The following is a 13009-nucleotide window of genomic DNA, read 5'->3' as shown; positions in this document are numbered from 1 at the left end:
CGGCGGCTCCTCACAGCCGGCAGCCTCTGATCCACGCGTGGACGTCGGTGCCCTTGCAGCGGTTGCGCCAGGCGACCCTGAGCGGAGAGAGATGGAGCGGTGAGGGACGGCGCTGCCATCGGCGCTGAGGGCTCTCCTCTCCTCGGAACCCCCCGCCACCTACCACGCGTTCATGCCGTTTCCACCGCTGGCGATCTTCTTCGCGCAGTTCACGCTCGCTGTTATGTCTGAGCTCAACAGTGCTTAAGAAGGGAAGCGGGAAAGGCGTCATTTCATGATTTTACTTTTAATCGTCTTCAGGCGATCAGCGTGTTGAGCGTTTTGCTCCCCGCTCCCGTGGGCCCACACGGTGTCTGCTTAAACCGGACGCCGACGAGCAGTCCTGGACGAGCAGAGCAGTGCCGGTGTGTGCAGCACACACGGACAGACACAGCGTGAGGGAAAAGAGTGAGAGATGCACCACGACCTGGGGAGAGGGAAGCCTGGGAGCAGCGTGCAGCCACCCTGGGCTTCCACACACCCATTCTATGGCCTCACTGCACAGAGATCCTTATTCATCTCTGGGACATCAGCTGTGTCTGTCCGGTCTTTGGTAAGGGATCACAGAGTCAGACAATGCCTGGGTTGGAAGAGACTTCAAGGATCATGATTATCCAGTCCCACTACCACATGCAGGGCCACCAACCTCCACATTTAATACTAGAACAGGCTGCCCGGGGCCCCATCCCACCTGGCCCTGAACACCTCCAGGGACGGGACATCCACAACCTTTCTGGGAAGCCTGTTCCAGCACCTCACAACTCTCAAACAAAGCCCTGAGATCTGTGGCAGTTTCTCTGTTTCTCTCTTTCTAAATTCCAAAGAAAACCATATAATTTTCCTCTAGCGTCTTCCAGCTATCAGAATGCAAGCAGAGTAAGGCCAGTGAAGCAAAGCCACAAATGATGCAGAATAATCCAGGCTGCAAGATGAAGCTCTATTTCATGCATTTGTCTGGAAGATAGATTTAGAATATAGCATGTGGCTACTAGTATGACAACAAACGACTTTCTGCCATCATTTTATGGTTAATCTGCAACCAAGCTATTTTGCCTATGGTAAGTAACTGCATTGTTAGTTGGCTTTCTCGGCAGATAACCATCCATTCAGCTGCGCTCTAGAAAGACAGAAGGGTTATTGTGCTGTTCTAAACACCCATACTTTAAACAAAACTGAAATCCTAACTAAAAGGATGTGAGAAAGAAAGATTTTAGTCTTTTCTATTTTGCTTTCCCTGTGAACATGGCCGTTTTGGGGGTGAACAAGGCATCACAAATTAGCTGGTAGCATAAACCCTGTGCTGTATTGGACACAGGCTGACGAGAAAGCCTGCAGTTACAGTATGGTTACCCTGACCTCTGCTGCTGTCCTTTTTTCACTCTGCCTACAGATTATTTTCCCTTGAATGTGTTGGTCCTAGCTACCTGTGTAGGCATTCTTTGTCCTCATCAAAATAAGTTGGCGTTGCAGGAATGCATTATTTAAGTTGTTTGGCAGTACAGATGAACATAACAGAATACATGATCAAAACGTTTTCCTCCCTACACCTGCAACTGCAGGAACTAGATCCCACATGGATGGCACTTAGGTAGAAATAATTGTGGGAGGGCCAATGCATATAGGATGACTGTTTCATAGAAATCTCCTATTAAAAATGATGCTTTTTCCTTTGTATGTACAGACCTTGAGTGTCACTTCACCTTTATCTAAGTAGGAGGGGTTTGCAAATCTATTCACCTCTCCTCCCCTTCACTAGTGGGATGGGGAAGTGGCATTTTGGACAATATCTTGCAAGGGTCAAGCTCTTACTACCTTCAAAGAAAAATTTCCAGAGGTTAGTGTCACTGCTAATCAATAAATGGCTTCTCTGAAACCTCTTTTCTTTAGAAACATTCAGATGGGTAGACAGGGGAACAGAGTTCCTGCCGTTAAGAAACTTTTTTCTCTCACGTGTGTATGGCTGCAGTGCACATCTCCTTTTTAAAAATGAGAAGAGTGAGTTTGAATTTTGTTCTGCTTTATTCTAAAGATAGGGTGGTAACCAACCATTGCTCATCTACTAGCACATGGATTATGGAAGGGCATTTGTTGCCTTGAGAAACTGAGCTCACCTGAACATGGGATATTGCACAGGTTCTTGGAGCCTGGGGTCCTGCCATCATTGCACCACCAGCGGCTGTTGATCTGTAGGATTCCGTAGTCGGTACTCCCATCGGTGTTACGGTTTGTAGCATGTGTGTTGAAGTTACTCTCGAATTTTGCGGCACACACCCCTGTCAAAGTTCCATTCAAAAGAAAAAAAAACCCTCTAAGATTATTATTTTAAATCTGTATCTGACTTATTTATGAAGATACACAATCCATCTCTTCTCTTAATTGAAAGATGACTGTGTCCAGAGCACACCATTTTTCCAATCCAACCAAGTGTGAAAAACACATGCAACGTGTCTTAACTTCAAAACGTCCTTAGTAAACCTGGCACAGGATTTCTACTCTTAAAAATAAATCCCAGCATGCTTTTGTGCATTGCTCCCTATATACAGACACACAAATCATGTCTCAGGATGCTGGCAGGCAGGCTGTGCTCTGCAGTGCAGCTCCTGCCACTCTTGGAAGCTTTGGGCAGCCCCGGCACATCTCACAGGTGGTGCTTTTGGCAAGCAGTGCAGATGCATCCGAACAGGGCTGCTTGCGTTGCTCCTGCTGCCAGGCACACTCCGCATTCTTTCTGCATCAATACCTGCTCACCTTAATGAAGCTTATTTCAGCTGCTTGTATTTTACGTGGCTTATGATGGCCTAATTTTGTCCTATTTATGTGCTGCTGCATCCGTGTCAGGGCAGCAGGAAGGAGGAGGGATGGGGATAGCGATTCACGTTTCAGCTGTGAACATGACATGGATTGCTCTCCAGATCTGGAAAGAGAATGCATGCATGCTTCCCTTCAAAGGAAATTGGTTTAACAATAATCTGTTGTCAGTGCCCACCAGAGGAAAGACGCTTTCAATTGGCCCCTCACTCCTCGACTCTAGGATCCCCTCTCAGCCCACTTTCTTTCTGACTGACTTCCCACATCAGCATGCTCAGCATCCCGTCTCCCCCACTACTCCTTGTAGCAACCTCCACCAAGCCAGCCTGACACCAGTGTCTCTGCCCAGCGTGGCTCCGCACTCTGCTCATGCTTGCTCCACAGCCTTGGGAACATCTGCAGAGGAAGGAACTGAAGCAAGTAAAACCAGAGCACTTATGATATGAGGAGATAGAATGGGGCAGGCTGCTTCTGGGAAACCTTTCCGATGACAGCATCTCTGCTCAGTTGAGGAAGAACGATAGGGAAAGGAGCAGTAAAGGGAAAATCTGTAGAAAATACCTGCAGTCTGTGCAAGCAGAGATGGACTAACCCGATGGCTTCTTAATATCTAAATTCCAACATCACGCAGACCTGCTCACTTTAAAGAAGCTTGTTAAATGGAAATTCCCACCCCATGTGCTTCCTGGAAAATCATGAGAGTACAGACTTACAGTTTCCCAGGCTGTATCCCCGATAGTTATCAAGTCCCAGACGCTTCATAGCTGCTGCCAGCTCACATCGTCCATAGACTTTCCCCAGAGCAGCCAGGGGCAGGAAGCAAAGCACCAAGATTAGCAAAGACCTCATGTTGCCAGTGTCGTACACACAGTGGGACTGCAGGCTCGCTTGCACCTGCCTCTTCTTTTAAATTCCTCCCACCCCCTTTTGATTTCTCTGTTCTACAGTTGTCAAAAACACCCTCTTGAGTATACAGAAATTTCCCAACACTTAAAACATCACTCTGAACTTGCCAAATTTCGTATACAATGTGGGAAGTACCACGTTAGCTAAGCAACAGAGGAATTTTATCGTCTGTTGCAATATCCACAGTCTTGATTTTACTGCATTGCCACTGTTCATCATCAACGTATCACTACTAACAACATAATAAAAATAGCCATAATAAATAAACAGGTTTTAATTGGCAGAATTACTAAACCATTTCCTGACAATACAAATTTGGCTCCTCTTCTCAAGCGCTGAAGGATGCAACATATCGTTTGTGCATTAATAGGTGCCATTTGGTCATGCTGTGCTATTACATAGTGTCTGAAGCAGTGCTGGGTTTGTCAGGGCTCTGGGTGCAGGGGGCCATGGAGCCATTCAGTGGCAGGGGGGTAAGGCATCAGGCAGGAGTATTTGGGGAGGAGGGAGCACATGCAGAAGGCACAACTTCAACATTCCTCATCTAAGATCTACTGAAATGAAGAAGTGTGAAAAACTCTCAGCCATCGGCACCTGTTGTATTGTTCCTGTTTTGATAGTGGAACTAATAAGGAGAAGTTGCAGCTCAGAAAGCCAGTGGTATCCTGAGCTCCATCAGAAGAGGGGTGACCAGCAGAGTGAAGAATGTGATTGCCTTTCTTTACTCTACCCTTTTAAGACCCCATCTGGAGTACTGCATCCAGGCCTGGGGTCCCCAGTACAGGAAAGATGGAGAGCTGTTGGAGAAGGTCCAGAGGAGGGCCACAGAGATGATCAGAGGGCTGGAGCACCTCTCCCATAAAGACAGGCTGAGGGAGCTGGGCTTGTTCAGCCTAGAGAAGAGAAGACGCGAGGAAACCTCGTTGCTGTCTTCCATTATTTAAAAGGGGATCATAAAAAGGAGGGGAATCAACTTTTTACGTGAGTAGACAGTGATAGGACAAGGGGGAATGGATTTAACCTCAAGGCGGGAAGGCTTAGATTGGATGTCAGGGGGAAGTTCTTCACAGAGAAAGTGGTGAGGTGCTGGAACAGACTACCCAGAGAGGTTGTGGATGCCCCGTCCCTAGAGGTGTTCAAGACCAGGTCAGATGGGGCCCTGGGCAGCCTGATCTAGTACCAAATCTGGCGGTTGGTGGCCCTGTCTGTGGCAGGGGTGTTGGAGCTTAATCATCCTTGGGGTCCCTTCCAACCCAAGCCCATTCTATGATTCTATGAAGTTGGTTTTACCACTAATCTGGAGCCCCGATGTTCAGCTTGTACAAGATGTTTCTAGTGGGCATAAATAAGCTACTGAAAGCAGGTATACTTTTTAATGTTACTTTCTACCAGACTTTGAAATTGTTGTTTGCTGAGTTCATTTCAGAAGGACAGTGTTGGCAAGATGCAGTCTGCCTGCATATAGTTGTATTCAATTGGAAGTGCTATGTTTGGGCGGCTTTGCATGGGGAACTGCAGATGCTTCAGAAAGTGCACTGGGGAATTGACCCTAATGTTTAGGAGCCTCTTTAGGAGATCAGCTTTTCACAGTGTCCTGCTTCAAAATACAACTCCATTAGAGAGTAGCTGCTCCTATAGAGCTCCTAGACTCCATATTCCAAGCTAAACCACTTGATGATACTGATTGCATTGTAGTATCAGTTAGTTCAATGTAATGGCTACAAATTGCACTTTTTGAGTATTAACGTTGCCTCATGGTCAGTAAGTACTGGTGCAGCCCATCTGGGCCACGCTGCAATTTCAACAAAAGCCACTGTTGTGGTTTCACCTTTGTTTGAGTGCAGTGAGTTGGGACGGTCAGGCACTCCCTGACCATACCTGGAACTCCTGCTCCTTGGATCACAGCCTGACCCAAAAAGTGCCGGAACTGTACAAACTGGGATTAGTGGAACTGTACAGCTGAGAGAAAATTCCAGGATTGCCTCACCTGAACTGTAGCCAAAATGGAAAGTTTTCTGACCAGTGTCAGTTATCTTGAGGCCCTATAAATAAAGGTCCTGAGAGAAGAGTTCCTTCTGTTCTCTAGGACTGCACTGAGCTGTGATCCTCAATTCCCACCTGAGCTAGGATGTCTGTCAGGCTTCGCTTTTTTTCTTTTTTTTCTTTTTTTTTTTTTTTACTCTTTCTGAGTAACATTACTAATTCTGTGATTTACTGCAGAAGTATTAATAAATCCTAAATCACTGCTAAAACTACAGTTGTATGCAATCAATCCATGCCAGTAGCCTGAGAGACCTGAGTTCTTATTTGACCTCTGCTAGGGTCAATAAGTAACTAAGCAAAAAGACATATAAATACCCTAGCTATCCAATAAAAGTCTCAATTTCTTCATGATAAATGCAGCTAAAACCTCATTGTCTTCAAACTTAGATTTATTATCCTTATGATTTTTACCCTCTTTCATAGCCAGAACTGTGCTGTCACCAACAGGGAAGAAATGAAAATCTTAGCAAACTCCTGCTTTGCAATTCACAATTATTATTTCTAAATACCAATAGAGAAACGGGTGACTTAATGGTGGTCAAACAGAAATATTCCCAGCTAGTTCCTCATTCTCCTGCCAGTAATCATCTGCCAACTGCAAATGTACTATAATTAAGAAGCTTAAGAAGAAGATCCTTCCTGGAAGTCCTATAAAAATGCACTGCTGTTTCAACAGATTTCATAGGAGTGCGCAGTACTGGCTCAAACAGGAACTGTATTCCTTCAGGGACTGTGGTTATTCACTTTCATAATGCACAAGGTGTTTCCTCCTGCTGCACCTCAAAGACAATCGTTCCTGTTTCTGAGGATACTGACTAGTAGTGCCTATGCCAGGAACAGTTTTCAAAAGCTGCATTCAAAGAAGCCTGAAATTGTATACATGGTTTCTGATCCTCCTTCAGATCCTGAGATTACGAACATTTGGGACTGCATCCTTTATTTTGCAAGTGTGACAACTTCTCTCATGCCGAGAAGAGCACTTTTCTTTTTCTCTGGTGTTCAAAATATTCCTGACAGTATGAAAAAGAAAAAATAGCAAAGGCAATTCTACATTCGCATAGACGCAGCCTCCTAAGTAGCATGCATGATCATTAAAGGAAAATCTGGCCTTGGAGCTGGGGGTACATTCCCACTATGTGTTCCCTCCCAGTTCGGCAGTTCTGACTTGAAATCATGGAAAAACAAAGATGTCAGGGATCACGTTTAAGCATCCGAGAGGCATCAGTCAGGCCAGAGGTTTGATGATGTGCAGAAGATAAGCAGTTTTCCTCAGCTTGGGATGATCCTTCTGATGGGCTCGTGAAGGTCGATGCTAATGAGCAGGCAGCATGGGACCCACTGTTACTGCCCCAGCATCCATCAGCTGGGAGCATCCCTCACCTTGGTGTGCTAGTGCCATTGCTGCCAGGATGGCAGAGCTCCTAGAGCAGCGTTACTTTGCCGACTCCTATTTTAGCGTCTTACCACAGTAAATAGCAAGAACTGCCATCATGATTCTCCACGCAATTCACCAGAAAAGTTACCTATGACTTATTTTACAAACCAAGGACTGCAAGGTGGCCTTGGCAAACAGCATCTTTGGCTTGGGGTGTGCCTGTATAAATCAGGCAACACTGTCTGACACACCTTTATTATTTCTTAATTCTATTGAGCTACACAACCCTTCAGCTGTCTCTCTCTTGATGTCAGCCTGCCCCACAAGTTCCTGTTTGGGTTTCTCACATCTTGTTTATTAGCTGAAGAGAGTTAGTAAGAAAGAAATCTCTCTTCTTGTGATGGGCAGCTGGACAGATTGCCAAGATTATGACAAAAGAATGACAGTGAAACAATCCATAAAGGACACAGAGACACTGACACTGGAAATCCCAGCAAAATATATCCGTGTCTGTGTTACGTCAAAGATAACTACATAATAGAAGTAGTAAAATGCATAAACTTGCCAATGGCGAAGTTGTAGTAATTTATGGCTCACCTTAAACAGTAAGAACTGATAAGAATATTGAACGGCAGAAAGCTTTCAGCTAGACATTCTTTGCAAGACTGCTGAAAATCCTGTTCCGGTGGCATCAACAGAACAAGAAGATGACACTGAAGAATTAAATGGCTGCTAAAGTGAATATAAAAATAGGCCTTTATTTGTCAAAGATACAAGCTGGGAAAGAATGGAGAACAACAAGGAAGTCGTACAAGAATGACTGGATGATGTAGAAAATGGTGTAGTCAGAACAGAACAGAGCTTAAGCACATTAGAGCCCCGAGGGTCTCCGCAGATACAAAAGCTTACCTATTGTATCTGATCCTAAATACAGAATTTATGGGAGGCCACAGCTTGGAAGGTAATTGATTGCAGCAAATTGATTATGTGCTAATACCACCATGAAAAACCTACTGAGATTGCACTAGAAATTCTGCATGTATTTTTGTTAGAGGGATATATATGTTCTGTCCTGTTACAGGAAATATGAACTGAAACGTAAATATGTAAGAATAGGGCAAGCAGGTGTAACACAGTCTGTCCTAAAGAATGGAAGTCTTCTGAAACAAGCTTACAGAAGAGGGCAGAAGTATTAAGCAGGTTGTGTGGGTTCTGGTGGATGAAAAGCTTGACACAAATCAGCAAGGGGCTCTGCGAGTCTGAAAGACCAACAGTATCCTAGGCTGCATCAAAACAGGGGCGGCCAGCAGGGAAGGGGATGTGATTGCCCCCATCTGCTCTGCCTTTGTAAGGCCCCATCTGGAGTACTGCATCCAGACCTGGGCTCCACAAGAAAGCTGTGAAACTGTTGGAGTGTGTCGAGAGGAGGGCCACTAAAATGACTGGAGGTTTGGAGCACCTCCTCTACGAAGGCAGGTTGAGGGAGCTGGGCTTGTTCAGCCTGGAGAAGAGAAGGCTGGGGGGAGACCTCACTGCGGCCTTCCTGTACTTAAAGGGAGCTTATAAGCAGGAGGGAGACTGAAACATTTCTTGAATAGATAGCAAGAGAAAAAAGAGGAATAGCTTTAAACTGAAATAGAGGAGACTGAGATTAGATGTTAAATGAGAATTCTTTACTCAGAGAGTGGTGAAGCACTGGCACAGGCTGCCCAGAGAAGCTGTGGTGCCCCATCCCTGGAAGCACTCAAGGCCAGGTTGGATGAGGCCCTGGGCAGCCTGAATTGGTGGGTGGCAAGCAGCCCACAGCAGGGGGTTGGAAATGTATGATATTTAAGGTCCCTTCCAATCCAAACCATTATTTGACTCTAGTTGTTTTGAATGCCTTAAGGAGTTAAACACAACGGGGAGGGAAATAACTACATACAGAACAATATCAGCGCAAGGTCAAATTAATATAATCTGGACTAGAAAAATATCAGGCTGCATTTTTGGTTTGTAACCACGGGAGCGGTGAAATAGTGAGACAGCCTTCCACTAGGAACAAAAAACTCAGGTAGACCCTATTTCATCTTAAGATGAGTCTCAGAAAGGGTTATAAGATGCGGTTAGCTGCCCCAGCAGGAGACTGAACTTCTTATCCCAGGCTGTATTCTACAGCTCCAGCATTTTCCTGTGGCCTTACAAAGAAGAATGTAAGGCTAGAAGACTCTCTTCCCACCAGCCTCTTTCACCTTTAATTTGCTGTGTTGGATGCGACTTGTCAGAGAGAAGACTGATATGGAAGAATGAAAAATAAATAAGCTTCCATTTTTTTTAAACCTCACATAAAGATTTGATCACCGTGAGAATCCTACATTAATGGATTCATTGTTTGAACGTTCACAGGCTTGACTGGGATTATCAGCATGGAGACGATCCTAGAAAAATGAAAAGGAAAAGAGAAGCAGCATAACTAGAAAAACTGTCACCAAACACATGCTCTACACATTCTGAAATAAAGGAAATTGCACCAAGTGCTGTCATTTCCAAAGCAGTTGCTTTCAGAGTCACAAGCAGGTTGTGGCATAGTGCCAGCAGTGGAGGAAAACCACTGCAAGAACAAAAGCAGAATGAAAATAATCTGCATCATGAGATGAACAGGGAAAGGGCTGGAAACAGATGGGATTGTCGGAGGTGGACTGTGCTACACAGGCTGCTGCTGCAGCGGAGGACAGGGCTATGGATTACCTGGAGACTGGCAGCTCTTATCCTGAGACAGGAGTGATGGGAGGTGCAAGTGCTGAAATAAGTGCGGGTATACAAGAAACCAAGAGCTGCTGTGCTTTCATTAGAGAATTGTGGTTTTCAATTTGCCAACTTTTTCAAGTTAAAAAGAAATGGGAACATTTTTATTCTTTCTAAGGGGATTACCTATAATCTCACAGGAGCTGATCTCACATGAATTGTGTGGGAGAATCCCCTCTCAGGCTTCTTCCAGCCCCAAAAGGACCAAATGGAGTGGGGAAGAGGTGGCTGACCCTGTGTGTCAACCACAGCTGGGGGTTGCACAAACCTGGCTGTGCCGTGCCACCATCCTTTGTGCTGGCCATGCTGGCTATAGCAGGCTATTAATTTAATTTGGTGGTAAGGCCTTTTTGTTTTTGATAGCTTGCCAGTTTCCTAAATAAAAGACTTGAGTTTATATAAGCCTTCCTTTGTTCCTTGGTAATACACCCAAGCCCTCTCAGTTCAAAATCTAAGCCAGTTATTGACATAATTAAAAACTAAAATGCTGGAAGAGGTTGATAACGTAGACATGTTTTATTTACAAATTTATTTTGAGTAAGAGGATTGTTTTGTTGCTTTTTTTTTTTTTCCCAAATCACTGAATGGAACAGTTGGAATAATGTAAAATCAGGAGGGCACAACAGGGATCCCACATGACAGGGAAAGAAATGATTTTTCTGAAGCATTGTCCGGTTACTGCTGTGAGAGAAGCACTAAGAAAATGGTACTGTACTCCAACTGAGGTGGCAGGCAGCCAGCAAAGAGCTTCAGCCGTTATGGAGAGTTTATACTTACACAGAGCTCAAAATAGTTTTTCTTGTGGAGAAAAGTGGTACTCGCTCATCTGGTTTTATGGCTGCTAATAAAACACTGACCTTCTCTTACCCTTTTCATTCAAAGTAGTTTATGTATTTTAAAAAAATATCCACCGTACAGTTTACATATTATTTCCATCAGTTCTTCTGCAACACTCCGTTGGTTGTTCTGAATGGGTCCCCATTTTCACTACTCCTACACTAGCGGTCTTTGAGAAATTGGGAGCTGTGGACCTACATGCTGCAAAGAGTCCAGGATAAATGACTTAAGAATGCAAGAATGCAGTTCTAATTACATTCATACTCCAATTAACGTTTTGAGGTTGGAGCCTGAGTCCTTTACAGCTTGATCCATGAATAAGGATCCTGTTTGGGATGAATGGTCCCTGTTTTAATCCCCTTTCACTGGGGCAGAGCTGTAACACACCCAGGCAGAGCCACATAATTTCTAAGCAGAGCCCAGCCTACAGTGAGGGTGGCCGTCTGCCTGTCAGAAATAAACTGACTGTCAAGAGGGAAAAGGAGCACCAGGGAACCTAAGGAGTCTGTTTTAAGCACCAGTGTCACCATCAGTTGCAAAATAATTGTAACTCTGCAGAGCTCCTTGCTTTCAGAGGCAAATGCAACTCAGAGTAACCCACTCACCTTCGGCCATTATTCAGAGGTGTGTTCATCAGAGAACTGTGGCCAACATTTTCTCTTCCTGGGTTCTCTCTCTCTAAAAGCATTCACGCTAAGAGTAGAAAGACACACGCTTGAGAACAGTGCACTCAAAAGATATTTGAAATAATGCACAGAACATGAGACAAGAAAACTACTTCATGAGGTGTCAAAGCCAGGAGAAAGCCTGCAGCTTGCTTACTTAGCTGGAAAAAGGGAAAGAAGCAACTGCCATCTGTCAGGTATGACTGATATGGGGTAAGCAACAAATGCATGGATGTGGAATAGGACAAGCAAGTGAATCAGACTTAACAACAGTGCTCATCTACCCAAGGGCTCATCAGTCAAACAAGTGTTTAGAAGCAGAAGTTTTAGAAGATCTCATTAAATGTGTTACCCTCTCAACTACTCAGCTTTCAGTCCCTTGCAACTCTATTTTAAAATGACCAATTCTCTACACACTCTCTCACAGAATATGTGTTTGAAGTACAGGCTTTATAAACAAAAAAACTGCCCAACTCCTCCTCTTTTAGGCTTCCCTTGTGTCTAAATCTCAAAACCAAATGCCAAAGAAAAGCCACGGAAGAAGAAACATGCGCTTCTTCACGGGCAAACGGAGCTGTAAGCAGAGAAGCTTGTTCACGCCTCTAGATGGCAGGAGGGGCCTGTCATACAGCCTGGGAGCCTCTGCACCTTTTCTACCGTGTTTTGTGGGGCTGAGCACCCAGGGGCTCTCCTTCCTTCGAAGTGTCAGCTCTGCTCTGAAAGTAATGCTTTTGGATCTCCTAAGAGGAAAACCGGTGGGTAGTTCAATGCCACTGCTAAACTTGCTTCCTCTCACATGCTTCAGTCAGTCGCCTTGCCTCTTGCTTGGCAAACTCCTGAGCAGCAGCAGCTCTCACATGACACAAGCATCAACTCCGATTTTTTCACTGTGGTTGGAGCAATGCGTGGTTAGCCAACATGCATTCAGAAAGTCATGAGGAGTATGTCATGTTTTAACTGCTTTCAGCTATGCCAACCCTCTGTTGGAAGTGCTGTGTGTGCAGACTGCACCTCTAGGAAAACCACTTTCAAATGGAGTGTTTCTCCCTTCCCCAAATAGAACAGGAGCCAAGAAGTTCACTTTCCATTACCTACTCAAATACTGCTCTCCCAGATAGTTCTTACATCGCTTTCAATTCCACATGGAGATGAATGTTAAAAAACAAAACCTTTCCCAGATCACTAACATTGCTCTGTTGGAAAGAAATGAAGCCTAGTGGAGCGCCCAGTGGCACCGGGTGAAACTAGTTCAGTTTGCACAGATACCAAGGGGAATTCTACTGCTCCACTGCCTATGCTGCAAAGCCTGCAGCAGAGCACCTGCACAAGAACTCAACTGCAACCACACCAATTCCTGCAGTCCAGAAGAGTCCTTTTGACTGTAGCTCAAGAGCCCATGGAAGTGGCTGCTTTACATTGCCCTGCTAACCCAAATACCTCTCTGCTCCCACTCTCCTAAGAAATCCTACCAATGTTGGCTCAGTCAGTACAAACTGTACTCAGAAACTGCTTTATTCTCATGGGCCAGGTGGTTTTGCCTTTGTGTTTTCTT

General features: G+C 44.9%; 1 protein-coding gene across 1 annotated transcript; it reads right to left on the bottom strand.

Annotated features, from left to right (window-relative positions):
• Positions 1-3738, bottom strand: LYZ (lysozyme). The gene is made up of 4 exons (XM_003202070.4): positions 3561-3738; positions 2151-2312; positions 164-242; positions 1-77 (listed from the first exon to the last, which is right to left on the bottom strand). Exons 1-4 carry the CDS (start codon positions 3694-3696, stop codon positions 11-13), a joined length of 444 nt encoding a protein of 147 aa, XP_003202118.1. The 5' UTR covers positions 3697-3738; the 3' UTR covers positions 1-10.
• Positions 3739-13009: the final 9271 nt, after the last annotated feature.

Source organism: Meleagris gallopavo, chromosome 1, assembly GCF_000146605.3.
Source record: "Meleagris gallopavo isolate NT-WF06-2002-E0010 breed Aviagen turkey brand Nicholas breeding stock chromosome 1, Turkey_5.1, whole genome shotgun sequence".
Classification (NCBI taxonomy): domain Eukaryota; kingdom Metazoa; phylum Chordata; class Aves; order Galliformes; family Phasianidae; genus Meleagris; species Meleagris gallopavo.
This window is presented reverse-complemented; position numbering and strand designations above follow the sequence as displayed.

What these genes read in the sequence shown, in the direction of transcription:
- LYZ (XM_003202070.4), bottom strand. Translation starts at nt 3,696, where the DNA reads ATGAGGTCTTTGCTAATCTTGGTGCTTTGCTTCCTGCCCCTGGCTGCT. An exon ending in GGGATACAGCCTGGGAAACT is followed by an intron (nt 2,313 to 3,560) that starts GTAAGTCTGTAC and finishes GAACTTTGACAG; the next exon opens with GGGTGTGTGCCGCAAAATTC. An exon ending in GGAAACGGCATGAACGCGTG is followed by an intron (nt 78 to 163) that starts GTAGGTGGCGGG and finishes CTCTCCGCTCAG; the next exon opens with GGTCGCCTGGCGCAACCGCT.